The sequence below is a fragment of the Leopardus geoffroyi genome, chromosome B1 (genome assembly GCF_018350155.1).
Source record: "Leopardus geoffroyi isolate Oge1 chromosome B1, O.geoffroyi_Oge1_pat1.0, whole genome shotgun sequence".
Taxonomy (NCBI): domain Eukaryota; kingdom Metazoa; phylum Chordata; class Mammalia; order Carnivora; family Felidae; genus Leopardus; species Leopardus geoffroyi.
In genome coordinates, this window is record NC_059327.1 from 80381501 (window position 1) to 80401201 (window position 19701).

At 36.6% G+C, this 19701-nt stretch overlaps 1 protein-coding gene across 7 annotated transcripts in view; it reads left to right on the forward strand.

Annotated features, from left to right (window-relative positions):
• Window positions 1-19351, forward strand: part of TTC29 (tetratricopeptide repeat domain 29) — a 411408-nt gene extending 392057 nt beyond the window's left edge. For all 7 annotated transcript variants that reach the window (XM_045466298.1, XM_045466315.1, XM_045466278.1 and 4 more), the window contains 2 exons: window positions 18845-18911; window positions 19195-19351. In XM_045466298.1, coding sequence (XP_045322254.1) covers window positions 18845-18911; window positions 19195-19225 — 98 coding nt within the window. In that variant the 3' untranslated portion in view covers window positions 19226-19351. The remainder of the gene's footprint in view (window positions 1-18844; window positions 18912-19194) is intronic.
• Window positions 19352-19701: the final 350 nt, after the last annotated feature.

The window sequence follows — 19701 nt, forward strand, 5'->3', positions numbered from 1 at the left end:
ACTAAATACATAGAAACAAGCACAGAAAGTCAAGCAAAGTGAGGAAACAGAGGAATGTGTTCCAAACTAAGACAAGACAAATCCTCAAAAAAAGATCTTAATGAAAAGGAGATAAATAATATATCAAATAAAGAGTTTAAATGGTCCTAAAGATGTCCATTGAACTTGGGAGAACAATGGTGAATACAATGAGAACTTCAACAAAGAGATAGCAAATATAAGATAGTGCCAATCAGAAGTCACAACACTGAAAAATACAATAACTGAAATGAAAATACACACAAGAAGTGTTCAACAGCATACTAGATGAAGTAGAAGAACAAATCAGTAACCTAGGATATAGAGCAGTGAAACTTACCCAATTATAGCAACAAAAAGAAAAAATATCTTAAAAAGTGAAGATAGCTTAAGAAACCTATGGAACAACATCAAGTGGAATAGCTTTCAGATTATAGGTGTCCCAGAAAGAGAAGACAGAGAGAAGGGGGCAGAAAGCTTACTTGAAGAAATAATTGCTGAAATCTTCCCTAGCTGTGGGAATAAACCAAACACTTAGGTCCAGAAAGCACAGAGAGAAAGATAAGAAGTCACATTATAATTAAAATGTTGAAAGCTAAAGATGAGAGAATCATAAAAACAACATGATATAAACAACTTAGTACATTCAAAGGGAACCTCCATAAGACAGTCAAGCAGTAAATCTGTAGGCCAGAAGGAAACAACATGATACTTCAAAGTTCTAAAAGGAAAGAACTTCCAGCCAAGAATACTTAGCAAGTCTATCATTCAGAATTGAAGGAGAGCTAAAATGTTTTCCAGGTAGGCAAAAGGTAAAGGACTTTATCAACACTAAACAGGCCTACAATGAATGTTAAAGGGCATTCTTTAAGTTGAAAAGGAAAGACACTGATTCATAATAAGAAAGCATATGGAAGTAAAAATCTCACTGGTTGGGGCGCCTGGGTGGCGCAGTCGGTTAAGCGTCCGACTTCAGCCAGGTCACGATCTCGCGGTCCGTGAGTTCGAGCCCCGCGTCGGGCTCTGGGCTGATGGCTCAGAGCCTGGAGCCTGTTTCCGATTCTGTGTCTCCCTCTCTCTCTGCCCCTCCCCCGTTCATGCTCTGTCTCTCTCTGTCCCAAAAATAAATAAACGTTGAAAAAAAAAATTAAAAAAAAAAAAATCTCACTGGTTAATGGTACATATATAGTAATGATACTGAATTAAACACTTATAAAGCTAGTATGAGAGTTAAAAGACAAATTTGTGATATTAACTATAATTACAATAGTGAAAGAATATACAGAATTAAAAGATGTAAAATATGAGGTAAAGATAAAGCAGGGGGGATAAGAATATAGAGTTGTCAGAATACGTTCAAATTTAAGTTGCTACTAATTTAAAATACACTGCTATAGAGAGACTGTTACATGTGAACATCATGGTAACCAAAAAGCAAAAACCTACAATATATACACAAAAAATAGTGAGAAAGGAATCTAGACATAATACTAAAGAAATTCATCAAATCACAGGGAAGAGGAAGAGAAGAAAGGAACAGAGAGGAATTACAAAAACATCCAGAAAAAATTAACAAAATGGTTATCAGTTTATGCTTATCGATAATTACTTTAAATGTAAATGGGCTAAACTATCCAATCAAAAGATATAGAGTGGCTAAATGAATAAAAAACAAGACTATCTGACGCCTACAAGAGACTCACTTCAGATGTAAAGACACACACAAAATGAAGGGATGAACAAAGAGCTCCCATGCAAATGGAATTGAAAAGAAAGCTGGAGTAGCTATATTATATCAGACAGAATAAACTTTAAAACAAAGACTATAATAAAAGACAAAGAAGGGAATTACATAATGATAAAGGAATCAATCCAACAAGAGGATATAACATTTGAAAATATTTACACATCCAACATAGGAGCACCTATATATATATAAAGCAAATATTAAGAGACCTAAGGGAAGAAACTGACAAAAATACAATAATAGCAGGGGACTCTAATACCCCACTTACATCAGTGGATAGATCAACGAGACAGAAAATCAATAACGAAACATAAGCCTTAAGTGACACATTAGACCAGATGGACTTAATAGATATATACAGAACATCTATCCAAAAGCAGCAGAATTCACATTCTTCACATGTGTATATGGGATGTTCTTCATGATAGAACACATATAAGGCTCAATATCTGTCTCAATAAATTTAAGAAAACTGAAACCATATCAAGCATCTTTCTGATCACAGTGGTATGAAACTAGAAATCGGTTACAAAAGAAAACTGGAAAAAATAAAAAATATGTGGAGATTAAATAACATGCTATTGAACAACCAATGGGTCAGCAAAGAAACCAAAAGGGAAATAAAAAAATACCATGAGACAAATGAAAATGTAAATACAGCAACCCAAAATCTATGGGATTTGGTAAAAGCAGTTCTAAGAGGGAAGTTCATATCAATACAGTCCTACCTAAAAAAACCGGAAACATTTGGGAAAAAAGAACTACACTCTTCACTTAAAAGAACTAGAAAAAAAAATAACAAGGCCCAAAGTTTGTAGAAGGTGGGAAATAATAAAGATCAGAGCAGAAATAAATGAAATAGAAACTTTAAAGATATGTAAAAGATCAATGAAACTAAAAGGTGCTTCTTTGAAAAGACAAACAAAACTGACAAACCTTTAGCTAGACTCACAGAAAAACAAAACGCAAGTAAATAAATTTAGAGGTGAAAGAGGAGAAGTTATAGCTGATACCACAGAAATATAAAAGATCATTAGGGACAGCTATCAACAGTAGTATGACAACACACTGGACAACATAGAAGAAATGGATAAATTGCTAAAACCATACAACCAACAATACTGAATCATGAGGAAATAGAAAATCTGAATGGACCAGTTGCTAGTTAGGAGATCAAATCAGTAATCAAAACACTATCAAACAAAAGTCCAAAAGCAGGCAGGTTCACTAGTTAATTCTACCAAAGATTTAATACCTATCCTTCTCAAAACTCTTCCAAAAAATTGAAGAGTAGGAAATACCTCCAAACTAATTTTATGACGCCAACATTACCCTGATACCAAAACCGGACAAGGACACTACAAGGAAAACTATAGGCCAATATCTCTGATCAACATAGATGCAAAAATCCTCAACAAAATATTAGCAAACCAAATTCAATGATATATTAAGAGGATTATATACCATGAGCAATTGGAATTTATTCTAAGAGCTCAGCATCTACTTATCAATCATTGTGAAATTAACAAAAGGAGGATAAAAATTATATGATCAGCTCAAGAAATGCAAAAAAAAAAAAACCATTTGACAAAATTCAACATCCATTTATGAATAAAACTAAACAAAATGGGGATAAAGGGAGCATACTTCACATAATAAAGGCCATATATGACAAACCCACAGCAAGCACCTTATTCAATGGTGAAAAGCTTTTCAGCTTTTCTATATAAGCAACAAGGCAAAGATACCCTCTCTCTCCACTTCTATTTAATGTAGTACTGGAAGCCTTAAATATACCAAGTAGGCAAGAAAAAGTAATAAAAGTCATCCAAATATAAAGGAAGAAATAAAACTGTCACTGTTTTCAGATGACATGATTCCGTATATAGAAAATTCTAAAGACTTCACCAAAAAACTATTAGAACTGTAAATGAATGCAGTAAAGTTTCAGGATACAAAAATCAGTATATAGATTTCAGTTATATTTCCATACCCTAATAATGAACTATCAGAAAAATACATTTAAAAAAAAACAATCCTATTTACAATGGCATCAAAAAGAATAAAATTCCTAGGAATAAAATTAAAAAGGAAGATGAAAGATCTGTACACTTAAAACTATAAAACACTGGTAAAAGAAATTGAAGAAAACACAAATAAATTGAAAGATGTTCTGTGTTCGTGGATTGGAAGAATTAATGTTGTTAAAATGTCCATATTACCCAAAAAATTCTACAAATTCAATACAATCCCTATGGTATTTTTCACAGAATGATAAAAAAAAATTATAAAATTTGTATGAAACCACAAAAGACCTCAAGTAGCTAAAACAACCTTAAGAAAGAACAAAGCTAGAGGCATCAGGCTTCCTGATTTCAGACTACACTACAGAACATAAACAATCAAACAGTATGGTATTAGCATAAAAACAGACACATAGATCAATGAAACAGAATAGAGACCTTCCCAAATAAAGCTACATATGCATAGTCAATTAATTTATGATAAAGGAGACAAGGATATACAATGTAGAAAGGATAGTTTCTTCAATAAATGCTGTTGGGAAAACTGGACAGCCATATGCACAGCCATATGCAAAGAATGAAACTGGACCACTGTCTTATACCATACAAAAATTAAAGTGGGCTAAAGACTTGAATATAAGACTAGGAACTATAATAGATGGTAAGCTCCTTGACATTGTTGGATCTGACTCCGAAAGCAATGGCAACAAAAGCAAAAATAAATGATTGGGACTACATCAAACCCCAGCGAAGGAAATCATCAACAAAATATAAAGGCAACCTTCTGAATGGGGAAGATATTTGCAGATCATATATCCAATAAGGGACTAGTATTCAAAATATATAACAATTCATACAACTGAATAACTGTAGCAGGAAGTATGACCGGAGTTGCAAAAGATGAGTCTACAAAGTGCAGTTAAGTGAAGGTCCTCATACTCAGTGGGAATGAGGCCCCGACCCCAGAATGAAGCTTCTTTTTATTAGGATAATTGCTAAAGACTATGTGCATAAAGTCAGCTAAGTAAGTGTGTTAATCAATCTAATGGTTTAGTTTTTCAAGGTTGAATTTCGAGTTAATTGGTTTCTATAACACTAGGAAGGGTCGGGTGTGAAGGAGGATCCAGCCCAGACAAAGTTAAAGGCTCTAGGCAGTCCTTGCAGTTGCAGCCTCATTCAGCTGTGTAAACATGCCCTAAGGACTTTCACCTTCTCCAGCCCTTCCCTTTTGAAGTCTTTTCCTTTGATGCTTCTCTCCTGCATCTCCCACAAATAACAACAAAAATCTGATTAAAATACAGGCAGAGAATCTGGATTGACAGTTTTCCAAAAAAGACATACAGGTGGCCATGGCACATGAAGGTGCTCAACATCACTAAGCGCTAAGGAAATGCAAATCAAAACCACAATGAGATATCTCATACTTATCAGAATAGTTATTATCAAAAGACAAGCAATAACAAGTGTTGGAGAGGTTGTGGAGAAAAAGGAACGCTTGTGCACTGTTGAGGGGAATGTAGATAGGTACAGCCACTATAGAAAACAGTATGGAGGTTCCTCAAAAAATTAAAAATAGAACTACTACATGATCCAGTTATTCCACTTCTGGGTTTTTATTGAAGTAAATGAAAACACTAAATCGAAAAGATATCTGCACCCCTATATTCATTGCAAAATTACTTACATTGCATCATTACTTACTTACAATTACTTACATCATTACTTACAATAGCCAACACGTGGAAACAACCTAAATGTCCATCAATAGATGAATGGGTAAAGAAGCTGTGGTATATATACACAATGGAATACTACTCATTCATTAAAAACAAGTAAATCTTGGGGCACTTCGGTGACTTTGTCAGTTAAGCATCTGAGTTCAGCTCACGTCATGATTGGCTTGGTTTGTGGGGTCAAGCCCCACATCGGGCTCTGTGCTGACAGCTCAAAGCCTGAAGCCCTTCGTATTCTGTGTCTCCCTCTCTGCCCCTTCCCCACTTGTACTCTGTCTCTGTCTCAAGATGAATAAACGTCAAAAAAAAAAAAAAAAAAGAGGAAATCTTGCCATATGCAATAATGTGAATGGACTTTGAGAGTATTATGCTAAGTGAAATAAGGTAGAGAAAGACAAATGTTGTATGATTTCACTTATATGTGGAATCAAAACAAAACAAAATTCATAGATACAGAGGACAGACTGATGGTTATCAGAGAGAGCAGTTGAGGCAGGCAAAAAGGGCAAAGGGGGTCAATTATATGATGACAAACGGTAACTAGATTTATAGTGGTGATCATTTGTAACGTATGCAAATATTGAATTATTATGTTGTACACCTGAAGCTCATATAACGTTATATACCCATTTTACCTCAATAATAATAATAACCTAAACTGTGTCAGTGGTAACAGTGAAAATTCAAACCTATTGAACTGAGCATTCTAAGAAAATTAATTTGTGATTAAAATGTAACAAAGAACTGCTAGCACACTGGACAAAGATATAAGCCTAAAAATCATGAGGCCTGTGTTTTGGTCACAACTGATTGTGACCACACAGGGCCTTGGAGCCAACAGTTGTTTGTTTGTTGGCTACTGAGCGTTGGTCTCTCTTTCTTTGGTACTAGTGCCATAATCTCATCTGATAGAATAACTCCTTCTCCATATATACATCTTAGTAATCAAAATCCCTTAAGCTAAAGGGCCAAGGGGTGGGCACATAAGGCCCATGTATAAGGCAAATTGGATCTTTTCTCACAGGATTTTGAAACCTGATCAAAATGATGTACAAAGTGGGATGGGACTGGAAGTTCTAGCCAGAGTAATTAGTCAAGAAAAAGGTATCTAAATTGGAAAGGAAAAAGCAAAACCATCCCTACTTGTAGATGACATGATTCTAAACATAGAAAATCCCAAGGAAATTTTTAAAAACTCAAAAAAATTCTAGAGCTGGTACACAAATGTGGCAAAGTTGCAGGATTACAAGACCAACACATAAAAACAGTTATATTTCTATAAACCAGCAGTGGAAAATCTGAAATGAGATTAAGAAAAAAATCCACTTACAATAGCATCCAAAAGAAAAAATTACCCAGGAACAAATTTAACCAAGGAAATGAAACACTTACACACTGAAAACTATAAAACATTGATGAAAGAAATCTAAAAAGACATAAATAAATGGAAACACATCCCACATTAATAGATTGGAAGACTTATATTAACATGGCAGTACTACCCAGAATGATATACAAATTCTGTGCAATCCCTATCAAAATTCCAACAAACTTCTTGCAGGAATGGAAAAAGCAGTCTTCAAGTTCATATCCAATTGAAAGGGACCCTGAATAGCCAAAATAAGCTTGAAAAAGTAGAACAAAGTTGGAGGATTTACACTTGCCTATTTCAAAGTTTACTACAAAGCTACAGTAATCAAAACAGGATGGTACTGGCCTTAAGATCAGACACATAAACTGATGGGATGGAACTGGCAAATTAGAAATCAACCCTCATATGTATATGGTAAATTGATTTGGGACAATAGCTCAAAAACTATTCCGTAGGGAAAGAACAGTCTTTTCAACATATCAGCCTGGGGAAACTAGATATCGACATACAAAAGAAAACAATGAAAGTGGACCTTTACCTCACAGTATATACACAAATTAACACAACCTAGATCAAAGATCCAAATATAGGAGCTAAAACTGTAAATCTCTTAGAAGAAAATGTAGGGGTAGTCCTTTCAACATTGGATTTGGCAATAGTCTCTTGATTTTGACACCAAGAGCACAGACAAAAAAAAAAAGAAACAATAAATGGGAATCCATCAAAATTTTAAACTTTTGTGCATCAAAGGACACTATCAAAAAAGGGAAAAGACAACTCACAGAATGGGAGAAAATATTTGCAAATCATATGGATGATAAGGTTTGGATATCGAGAATATATAAAGAACAAATCAGCAAGAAAAACCCCAAACAACCCAATTAAAAATTGGGCAAAGGACTTGAATAGACATTTCACCAAAGAAGATATGCAAATGGCCAGTAAGCACATGAAAAGATGCTCCACATCACTAGTTATCAGAGAAATGCAAATCAAAACCCAAAATGAGTTATCACTTCACACTTATTAGGATGACTATTATCAAAATAATGGAAAATAGCAAGCGTTGGCAAGGACCTGGAGATATTAGAACTCTTGTGCATTGCTTGTAGGAATGTAAAAACAGTGCAGATGCTGTGAAAGCAGTCTGGTAGTGCCTCAAAAAGTTAAACATACAATTACCATATGATCCAGCAATTCTACTTCTAGGTACATACCCAAATAAATTAAAAGCAAGGACTTAAACATATATTTGTACACCAATGTTCATAGCAGAATTATTGACAATAGCCAAAAGCTGTAAACAACCCAATGTCCATCAACAGAACAAACAGAATATAGCATATACATTTAATGAAATATTATTCAGCCTTAAAAAAAGAATGAGATTCTGACACAGGCTACAACATGAATGAATATTGAAAACATTATGCAAGTAAAATAAGCCAGACTGAAAAAGAACAAATATTGTATGATTCCACTTATATGAGGCAAAGCTATAGACAGTAGAACAGAGGTTACCAAGAACAGCAGGGTGGGAAGAATGGGGAATTGTTTAATAGATACTGAATTTGTGTTAGGGATGTTGAAATGTTATCAAAATGGATCATGGTTATGGTTTCACAATATTGTGAATGCATTTAATGCCACTGAATTGCACATTTAAAAATGGTTAACATGATAAAATTTATATTTTGTATATATTAGAACAATTTAAAAAATCCACAACCAGGAAAAAAAATAGTAATGACCAGCTCACATCTTTAATTTGTCAGAGTCTACCTTCAGGTGACAGTAGACAATTTAACACATAGTATAAGAATTTTATGATAATATACCTTTGTTTCTCCCCCCCCACTCAGACTTTCCACTATTGTTGTCATACATTATACTTTTACATATATTACACTTTTACATATATTGTAAATCCCACACTACGTTGTTGTAATTTTTATTCTGTCAAATATTATTTGAAGAAATTTAGTAATTACAAAAAACTTTCATCTTTTACTTGCCATATCTAACATTCTTCATTCCTTAGCATAGGTCCAAATTTCCATCTGGTGTCATTTTCCCTCTGTCTAAGGATTTTATCATTTCTTACAGTGCAATCTGCTGCTGATGAATTGCTTCAGCTCTTGTCTGTCTTAAAAGTCTTCATTTTGTCTTCATTGTTGAAATATATTTTTACTGGGTATGGGATTCTGGGCTTGACAGGTTATTTTTCTTTCAGTACTCTAAGTTTCTTGAGCTTAGAGTTTGTTGAACTACTTAGATCTCTGGGTTTGTGGCATTCATCAAGTTTAGAAAAAATTTCAGCTGTAATTTCTTAAAATATTTTTCAGTTCTTTACCCATCTCCTTCCAGAACCTCAATAACGTTTATAAAGGGCTACCTGAAACTTTCCTGCAACTCTATGATATTCTTCTTATCTTTTTAATTATGTGCCTCTCTTTGTTTTGCTTGGGTAGTCTCTACTGCTCTGTCTTCAGTTTTGCTAATTGATTTTTATTATACCATCCATGTATCCACTTAACATTTTTAATGCCTAAAATACAGTATGTCTGGGGCATCTGAGTGGCTCAGTCAGTTGAATGCCTGCTTCAGCTCCGTCATGATCTCACAGTTCCTGGGTTTGAGCCCCTCGTGGGGCTCTGTGCTGACAGCTCAGAGCTGGAGCCTGCTTTGGATTCTGTGTCTCCCTCTCTCTCTGCCTCTCCCCTACTCATGCTCTGTCTTTCTTTCTTTCACTAGAAAATAAAATAAAAATAGATAAGATAAGATAAGATAAGATAAGAGTTATGTCTTTGTTCCAAATAACAGTTATGTCTTTGTTCCAAATCCTAACAACAGTGTCAGTTTTAGGTTATTTCTGATTGGCTGATTCTTCTCCTCATTATGCTTTTTTTTTTTTTTTTTTTTTTGCATGTTCTGTAATTTCTTATTAAATGCCAGATATTCTGTGCCTTAAATTTTGATCACATTCCTTTCTGGTAAACTGAGAGTCTGATCAAAAGAGGGGACCTGTTAAAACAAAAACAAAAACAAAAACAACAGGCCCAAAATAGTGTCACTTGAGTCAGGCCAAGTTACTAAATCCAGGCAGTTTCAACCTCCTCCACAAATATAAATTATAACCTGTTGATCAGGAATTTTCTGATAAGCACCAATGAAGAAATTTGTTACATGGGCCCTTTCTGCCTGCCAAAAGAAAGTTGAGGTAATCTGCCTAAGACTCCTTGCTCTTACCCTTCAGGGAAAGTGACTTGGCCTGCAACAGTCCTTTCTTTTCTTTTGCTTATAACTTTCTTGCCCCACTCTCCTTCTATTAAAAACCTTCCATTTTGTGGAAGGTCCTCCCTCCCCTCTACTTGCTAGATGGGATGCTGCCCATTCATGAATCATTTAATAAAGCCAATTAGATAAAGATAAATAAATAATAAATAAATAAATGCCAGATACTATAAATGGTATCCTTTTTTGGTACTAGTCAGTTTTGTATTCTCATGAATATCCTCAAGCTTTGTTCTGAGAGGCAATAAAGTTCCCAGGTATTGCCTTTGTGATCTATTGGGTGGGGTCAGAGAAAGATTAAATATAGGGATATTTTTCCCCACCTCTGAGGCAAGACCCTTCTGAGTACTCTGCCCACTGCCCCATGATTTATGAGATTTCCCACTCTGGCTGGTGATAACAGGTAGTATTCCTAGCCTTTTGTGAACACACTGTGTACTGTCATTCCTGTCCTTTTGGGTTGTTCCTTCCCCAGCCATGGGTAATTTCCTTACGTATATGCTCTGATCTGTACTTTGATAAATCCTCAAGGGCAGCCTCTGTATACCTCCAGAATTCTCACTGTATGCAGCTGTCTCCTCTACAGCACACTGGTTGCTAACTCTTGTGGCCTTGGTTTCCCCAGACTCTCTCAGTGCCATCTCCTCAACTAAAGGAGCCCACTGAGCTCTTCCTGAGTTCCCCCTCTCTAAGTTATGGCATGGAAACATACTCAAGACAGTAGGCTGAGCAGTTGTAGGCTTCATATTGTTTCCTGTCTCTCAGGTGTCACTGGGTTTTGTTGTCTGATGTCTAGTATCTTCAAAATCATGGCTTCATATTATTGGTGGGGAAAGAAGATACTGTGATTTCTGTTACTCCATACTCCGTAGGGGGGAAAATGTTAGATTTGTAATGTAGTATCAATAGGAGAAATAAAAAGAACTGTTTGAAGACATCAGCACTGTGTTTATCTTGAGAAAATATTTAGGGGCGCCTGAGTGGCTCAGCCAGTTAAGCATCTGACTTCGGCTCAGATCATGATCTGATGGTTTGTGAGTTCAAGCCCCCCATTGGGCTCTCTGCTGTCAGCACAGAGTCTGCTTCAGATCCTGTCTCCCTTTCTCTCTGCCTCTCCCTCCCTGCATGTGTGCATGCTCTCTCTTTCTTTCAAAAATAAATATTAAAAAAAAAAGTATTTAGTGTCTATACAGGCTGATACACCTGAATCAGATACTTTCATTAAAAGTTCAGATATCCAGGGGCGCCTGGGTGGCGCAGTCGGTTAAGCGTCGGACTTCAGCCAGGTCACGATCTCGCGGTCCGTGAGTTCGAGCCCCGCGTCAGGCTCTGGGCTGATGGCTCAGAGCCTGGAGCCTGTTTCCGATTCTGTGTCTCCCTCTCTCTCTGCCCCTCCCCCGTTCATGCTCTGTCTCTCTCTGTCCCAAAAATAAATAAACGTTGAAAAAAAAAAAAAAGTTCAGATATCCAGAGGAAGAAATTCAGTATAAGTCTGTGTCAACATGGTAACTTCAGTGCTTCACCAAGGTCTAGCTCCATTCCGTTGATTTAAAATAGTGTTAGGAGAAGAGAACCTATAATTTTGAGTTAGAATATACACTTGATCCTTGTATAAATTTTAACAAGCTTCAAATATTAACAAATGCCTTTGGAAAGGGAATTGCTATATACCAGAACCTGCAAATGAAAGAACACATCTCACTTTTTGACACTTTAGAGAATATGCCCAAACTTGTAAGAAGCCTCCTGCCTTCAAAGTTAATATCTTGACTTTTTCTTCACCAGGTATAGAATAACCATATCATGATTTTCTACTTCAAAACACAGAACAGATTATCTTTTGGTTTACTAACAAAAAATAGGAAAGTATTGCCAAGAAACGCACATGTTTTTTGGTAGAGTGAGTAACTCTGCTCATGGTAACATGAACCAGTAACTCTGGTTCATAGAATTTTTTACACAACTATAAGATGAGAAGTGCCATGAATGACAAGCCAATATTACCAAAAATCCAGGGGAGGAGAGAAAGTGGAAAGGAAAGGGAAGGAAAAAAGCACCAAGTCATATACTAACATCAATATGCTGACACTGCAATCATGCTTCACATGACTACATTGATGACATTTGCACATGGGATTATTAGATGCTATTTGCCACATGCCCACACACACCTCAAGATTCATTCTCCCACTTTATCTGTTCTGTGTCCTTGGAAGACTGACTTCAGACTACATCTCACAACTTCACTTGCCTTCTGGCTTCCTGGTTTGGATTTATCCAAAGGGCATCACCAGCAGGAAATCAGAGGTTAGGAAGGTGGAGAGGTCAGGAAATTGTTCCTCTGTTCTGAGGAACTGAACTGAGGCTCAGTTCTGACAGCTGTGATACTCTACAGCTGCTGCTTCTAGCTTCTATTGGGAGACCCCTTTTCTTAAATCTCCATTTCTCACCCAGGGTGCAATAACATCCTCTTCCCCTTTACCTTTCAGTCCCAGGGAAAGGTATGGCATCCCTTTATTATGAGGCACTGGGTGCCTCATCCCTTGTCAGTTCTTAGCCCTGCCCTCATCTCCCAGTGGTCCCTTCATTAAAGTCTCTTCCAAATCCCAGTTGAATGTGCCATCTGTTTCCTCCCGACTGATACCCTCTCCTTCTCTATTGTATCAACTGGGGTGGCTGAAGACAAGCAAGTACAAGAAATATTAGGAAACTTCCACTTGCTGAAAAGTTCAGTTGATTAGAGAACAATGCTAATGAGGCTGAAATTAGTGTCTGGCTGTGCTCCAGGACCACAGGCTGTATCCCTGACCAGCCATTTTACACACCATCAGTTACAAGGAGGACCATGCCAAAAAGGATACATGACTCTGTGCCAATCCCTCAACACTTCTAGGAGCATAATTCAAAAACTAGCTGTTCATTGAGATAGCTTCAAAATCATCTTTGTTCCCCAAAGATAGCTTTGGTAATGTGATTCTAATGAAAATTTTTTATGGATTATTTTAAATAATAAGCCATACCTGTCAATATTTTTGTCAAGAAAACACTTTCGTTTGCTTACTAATCTGTAGCTAATTCACAATAACATAGGTGAAAAGTCAAGCTTATTGAAATATGCCTTATATTGGTAATGGGATTCAGGATTTATACAGATATATATTTAGCTCATTTCTTTAAATTTTTTCAGCTATTGTGACTAAATAAATGAAACTACCCAACCGTTGTTTAAAGAATAAATAGTTAAAATATTATTTGAAGTGATTTTCTGATTATCAAGCATAAATGACAAATTTTCCATATATATGCATATTTCCTCCAAACAAAACACTTTTCTCCTCAGTACAGTTGCTTTGTAAAACCATGTTGTGATTAGTTTACATTGTGAATGTACTATCATATTAATATTGCTATACTGAGCTTACTTCCATGGTGTTAATTTTATATGATTTGAGTACATGGAAGGAGACACTTTGTTCCCTTTGCAGAATTCAGTTTCTGACACTCTCTACTATCAGCAAGAAAGAAGTACTATTTGTACTAAAATTAAACCTATGACTTTAAGTAAAATGTGCTGAAATACTAAAGCAAAATGTAATTTTATCATTAATAATGGTATAATGCTAAGATCACCCATAAGATATAGGCATTTTTATACATAGTATTTATTCTTAATCGCTTTCATAAAATGCAATCTGAGTTTTATTTTTTAACAAAACCTTTTGAGTCATTTGGATAAGGTCAACAGAAAGCACAATCTTTTAACATTAGGTGATCAACTTTTTGACAATAGCAGGGCCAGCATAGCTAATGGAATAATAGCCTGCAGGGTCCAGCTAAATATGATATACGAACGTAATCAACCTCTGTGATGACTATTCAGAAGTAATCCCTTTAGCTTTGAACTGCAACATATATTTCAACCAGGCAAAAACCATATGAAGAAATTCTCTGCAGACCACACTGATACAATACAGCCTTCATATGCTGCTCTGTGTGCTTGCTGCTTATAGTGAGTTTTAAATTTAAGGTAATGACCACTGTATATTCATGTGAGCATACAATACTTTTGATTTGTTGTAGAAAGGTTGAATTCATTACCAGGGGTCTAGTCTATAAACCCTGACACAACCTTTATGTACGAGTTATTATTTATCCTTCTCTAGACTAAGGCCAGTAAAAATGTTAGTCATGTCAAAATTATAAAAACTCATTTACCTTCTCATTCACAAAACTACCAGTCAGTGTCTCCTCCATTTTATTTTGCACTGCTCTACTGGTAACATTTTTTGAAATCTCATTTACATACAGTACTCTATTAAATGAAAATTATAGGCCATTGTTTTCAAGTAAAGGGATGGGATGGTAGGTTGATTGCAATTCAGCATTTGCTGACTTACTCTATTGCTCTTTGGTATAGTATAGGCTAAGTGGAGGTATAAATAAGATTGGTTTGTTGCCCACCTGAGGGAATCTACCATTTGAGAGCCTACTATTAACAGAAAAGTGTCTGTTTCTACTGAAATGGTAGACAGTATAAGCAAATATCATGCTCTCAACTTTGTATTGGTTCTGATCTCCTTGTGGGAGTGATATTGGTCCTACTTTTCCAGCTTCCTTGTAAGTCTTACAGATCAAACACCACAAATCACATTCGAAGTCAAGCCCACAGCACAAAACCTAGGTTAGGAATCAAAATGAGTGCTTTTGCAACAGTGTAACCAAGAACAAACAATCCCATGGTGTTCGCCTTATTGCAAATGAATAGAAATATCGGAACACCTGATGAGTTCAGGTGTTCCCCTATATAAATTAATCATTGCTAAGGTTTCCTAGCACAGAGAGTGTGTGGATGTCTTTTATTTAAACTGGCAACTGTGGCCTAAGTTGAGTAAAAGAACAGCTACAGATATAGCTATTCTTCTCAGAGAATCTACTTGGGAAATATCCCCACTAAAAATCATCTTTCTTCAACATCTGGGGAGTGAATGCTAAAGAATTATTTGAGACAAACCGGGCATAATTTTAAACTCAGAAAATCCAGGAAAGATTTCCCCAGTTTAAGAGATGTTACATCCCGGGGCGCCTGGGTGGCGCAGTCGGTTAAGCGTCCGACGTCAGCCAGGTCACGATCTCGCGGTCCGTGAGTTCGAGCCCCGCGTCAGGCTCTGGGCTGATGGCTCAGAGCCTGGAGCCTGTTTCCGATTCTGTGTCTCCCTCTCTCTGCCCCTCCCCCGTTCATGTTCTGTCTCTCTCTGTCCCAAAAATAAATAAACGTTGAAAAAAAATTTAAAAAAAAAAAAAAAAAAAGAGAGATGTTACATCCTGCCAAACCAAAGGGAAGGCTGAGTTTAAGACATTAGATAGTATAAAATAGGTATTAGGAGGTTAGGATGTTCTATATATTGTGATGCAATGGAAAATATTAAACTGAGAAAATATTAAACTGAGAAGCCCAAGGTAAAGAATGATAAAAACATATTACTTAAGGTAAAAGCTCAGCTCCTACAGAAAGTCCCCAAAGTACAGTAGGTTAAGAATACACAAATTTGTTTCTTCCTTAATCCTGAAGTGAGCAGTCTAGATTCACAAGGTAGCTCCACAGGCAATTAGGGGACCATGATCTTCCATTTTATTGCTCCGCCATCCCCTAAGGCAGGGTTTCTCAATCTTGCACTATTGAAATTTTGAGCTAGATGATTTTTTTGTTGCTGAGGGGGCTGGAATATGGCTATCATGGCCATTGTAGGATATTTAGAAGCATCCCTGGCCTCTATCCACTGGATGCCAGTAGCACTTCCACCTATGAGTTGTGATGACCAAAAATGTCCCCAGACATTTTCAAAAGCCACCTGTGGGGCAAAATCACTGCCAGCTGAGATCCACTGGCTTAGAGTATTGTCAATGTCTGCATGTTAGAAACTGAATCATGGGGTAATGGCGCTATGTCTAAGATTAAAGAAAAGGAAAAATTTAATGGGGAATAAATCCTCACTGTCGTAACACTCAGACCCAGGAGCAGTATGTATCATTTGTTTACTTTCACTGGTAAGAATTCAGTCATTTGGCTTCAACTAAGTATTTATTTGCCGATGCGGAAGATCTAATAGCAAAAAACAAACAAACAAAAAACCCCAACCAACCAACCAAACAAACAAACACACACAAACCCCGATACGTGGGAGACAAAAGGAATTACTGGAGCCATGTCTTATGTGGGCAAGAACTGATGAAGTCTAGTGAAGATGGAGTTAACCTTAGATGGGAGCGTGGTAGGTAAGATAGAGCATATAGACCAAAAACAAGTAGGTAAGTGACTGTTAACACAGAGCTTGTGGAAGTTTCTTCCTATTGGTTTTTACTTCCTCCATGAAACCAGAAAATAAATCATCAGCTGAAAACAATGATCCAGGTGCAGGATTAGAGGTTTGAGAAAATAGAAGAAAGAGCTAAATAGTCATCTAGGAGAGTAGAAGAATGAATGGACCAAGAATGCTTAATAGGATAACCTGAAAGCATTAAAAGTCCACCTAATTTAAAGTGGGGCCTGGTTGTACATAGTACAGGAGAGGAATAGGGAGACAGTTGGATGTATCTAGGGTTATGGTTTTGTCAAGTGAGTATGACAAAGTGGGAAAAGGGTAATGAAGTCATTTGCAATAGGGCGAACACCATGGGATTGTTTGTTCTTGGTTACACTGTTGCAAAAGCACTCATTTTGATTCCCCCTATATGCAAGGAGGAGAATGATCATGGAACTCAAGTTAAATAAAGAAGGGAAAGAAGACATCAAAATGGAGAGGAACAATGAAAATGCGGTAGCATTGGAGGTCCCAGGGAAGTAGAAAAATTGCTGGTGTTGGGGTACTAGAGGGAGTGATCTAAAAGGATAAAGCTGGAAGTCAAGTAGTTGAATGCTGGCAACTGAATTTGAGGGGGGCTCTAAGTTACTGCTACTGGCAAAGTCTAAGAATGTCCATGGGAATCAATGGCTGCAGTAGGGTGTGGGACCAGCTCAAAAAGAACTGAGCTCAAGGAATTGGGACCCAAGGTGAAGAATCTTCTGCATGTACATTTAAATTGCTAAGTTAAGAAAGTAGTAGCAAGGTAACAATAAGCCAATGATAAAATCAACTGAGAATGATCCCAGTTGTGGGTAGATCACAACAATAGTTGGTTGTATAAACTGATGACTGAGTTTTAGGAAGGGAAGGAAGGAAGGAAGGTGAGTGTCCTGAAAGAGAACAATAAAGTGTAAGGAGGACATCTGTCCATTTCCAGGTCCAATGGTAGCCAGACCGACAAAAAGAAAAACAAAAAAGGTTGCTGGGCTGGCAGTGTCCTTTGAGGGCAGCCATGTTTCTGTTAGAGCAAGAAAGTAAAGAGAATTTCAGAAAATGGAATGAGGATACAGTGGAAATATTTCAGGAGTTGTGGTAGGAGATGGGGACAAAATAGGAAATGTATAGAGCCTTACTGAAAATAGAATACAGGGGTAGAGCCTGGACGGCTCAGTCGGTTGAGCGTCTGACTTCGGCTCAGGTCATGATCTCGCAGTCCATGAGTTTGAGCTCCACGTTGGGCTCTGTGCAGCCTGCTTCAGATTCTGTGTCTCCCTCTCTTTCTCTACCCCTCCCCTGCTCACTCTCTCTCTCTCTCTCTCTGTCTCTCAAAAATAAACCAACATTTTTTTTAATTAAAAAAAAAAAGAAAAGAAAAGAAAATAGAATAGAATAGAATAGAATAGAATAGAATACAGGAAATGAAAGGACTCCTGGAGTCGGAGGCCTATGATAAGCAAGAATGTAGAGCATATTATTGGATTCGTCCCAATGGATTCAACTCAAAAGTTGAAGGGCAGATATGAAAGTTCAATAAAAAATTAACACGCCTATTAATATGTATACATTTCCTGTATCTGATTTAATTATTTGGATACTTTATATTGCTATCTAAATTAATTTTCCTTTTGAGTATTGTTCTAACAAGTCATTTTGTCCCCCAAAAGTGGCTATTCCAGTTGCCATTTTATGTATCACAAGAATTCTATGGATTAGGAATTCAACCATGGTTTGGCTAGACATGAGTTGAGGTCACCCGATGGTGGTGCTCAGCTGACAGATAGGCTAGTTTGAAGGATCCAAGACAGCTTTCCTCACAGACTGGAGCCTTGGAGGGATGGCTGGAAGTTTGGACTCAGCTGGAAAGGTCAACTGGAGCATCTTCTATGTGGTCTCTCCAGGATGGCAGGATGGTAGGGTTTTTTATATGGTGACTGGCTTCCTCCAAAGCAAGCACCCTGAGCAAACCAGGAGGAAGCTGCACAGCCTTTTCTGACCTCACCTCAGAAATCATGAAGCCACTCTCTCCACATTCTAATGATTACAAAAGGGTCCAGAGCCTAGCCCAATTTCAAGAGAAGGTGAATTAGATTCCACCACTTGAAGATCATATTGTTGAGAAACATGTAAAGTGGGAGATATTGTGGCTATCTTTGACTAATATAATCTGCCCTGGTGACACAAGTAATACATTCACTTTGATCATTCAAGTGACCAGGATAGGTATCTCTGAAAAGAGACTCCCAGGTTCAAGCTCAATATAACTGTAAATTATATTTGTGATAAACCATTAAATTTACACATCTTTTTTCCTGTAGGAGGATCTAGAAAACCCACAACGGAAAGTTTGTATCAAATCCCAGAGAATTCGGAAGAACTCAATGGGTAAGATAAACCAAGTTAAAAGTTTCTATTGCATATACATTAGGCAAAATATTAAGCATAAACTGATTCTCCAAACACAAGAATAATTTCATCTAGTACTTGATAATACTGAAACACTGTCTAAAAAAAATCACAGATTTACTTTTAAATGTTACATAAGGTTAAGTGTTTTTCATCTTTTAAGCCGTGTTGGAAAATTAAAGAAAACAAAATATCTTTCAAGCAAATGTCTTTTACTTTCTGCCCCAATATAAGATTAAATTTTGTAATTTATGTATTTCAGATTTCCAGATAATCGAAAAAATGAGACTTAAACCAGCTTTTGACTCAGCGACAAAGCAAGAAGAAATTTATCATGTCACCTTTGTGTTTGATAACTGTCATAGGAGTATGTTACAAATAATACAGATAAAGTTATAATAAAACTATGACTATATTTAGATTGGATTTTGTATTGCAATGTACTACTACAAATTTAATCTAAAATTGATGAGAATAAAAAATGTATCTCAAATGCTTAGAATTATCAACAATTATTCATAAAATAAACTATAAATTTTCCTCTTATCCACTATTCCACAAGAAAAGTGCAATTATAGAATCAAATTTGCTTGTGTCTAATGAGAAAATAATTTTATTTTTTCTTTAAAAAAATTTTTTTAGAGAGAGTGTGCGAGTGGGGGAGAGGGGCACAGAGAGAGAGAGAATCTCAAGCAGGCCTCCACACTCAGTGCAGACCCCAACAAAGGGCTCGATCTCATGACCCTGGGATCATGACCTGAGCCGCAAT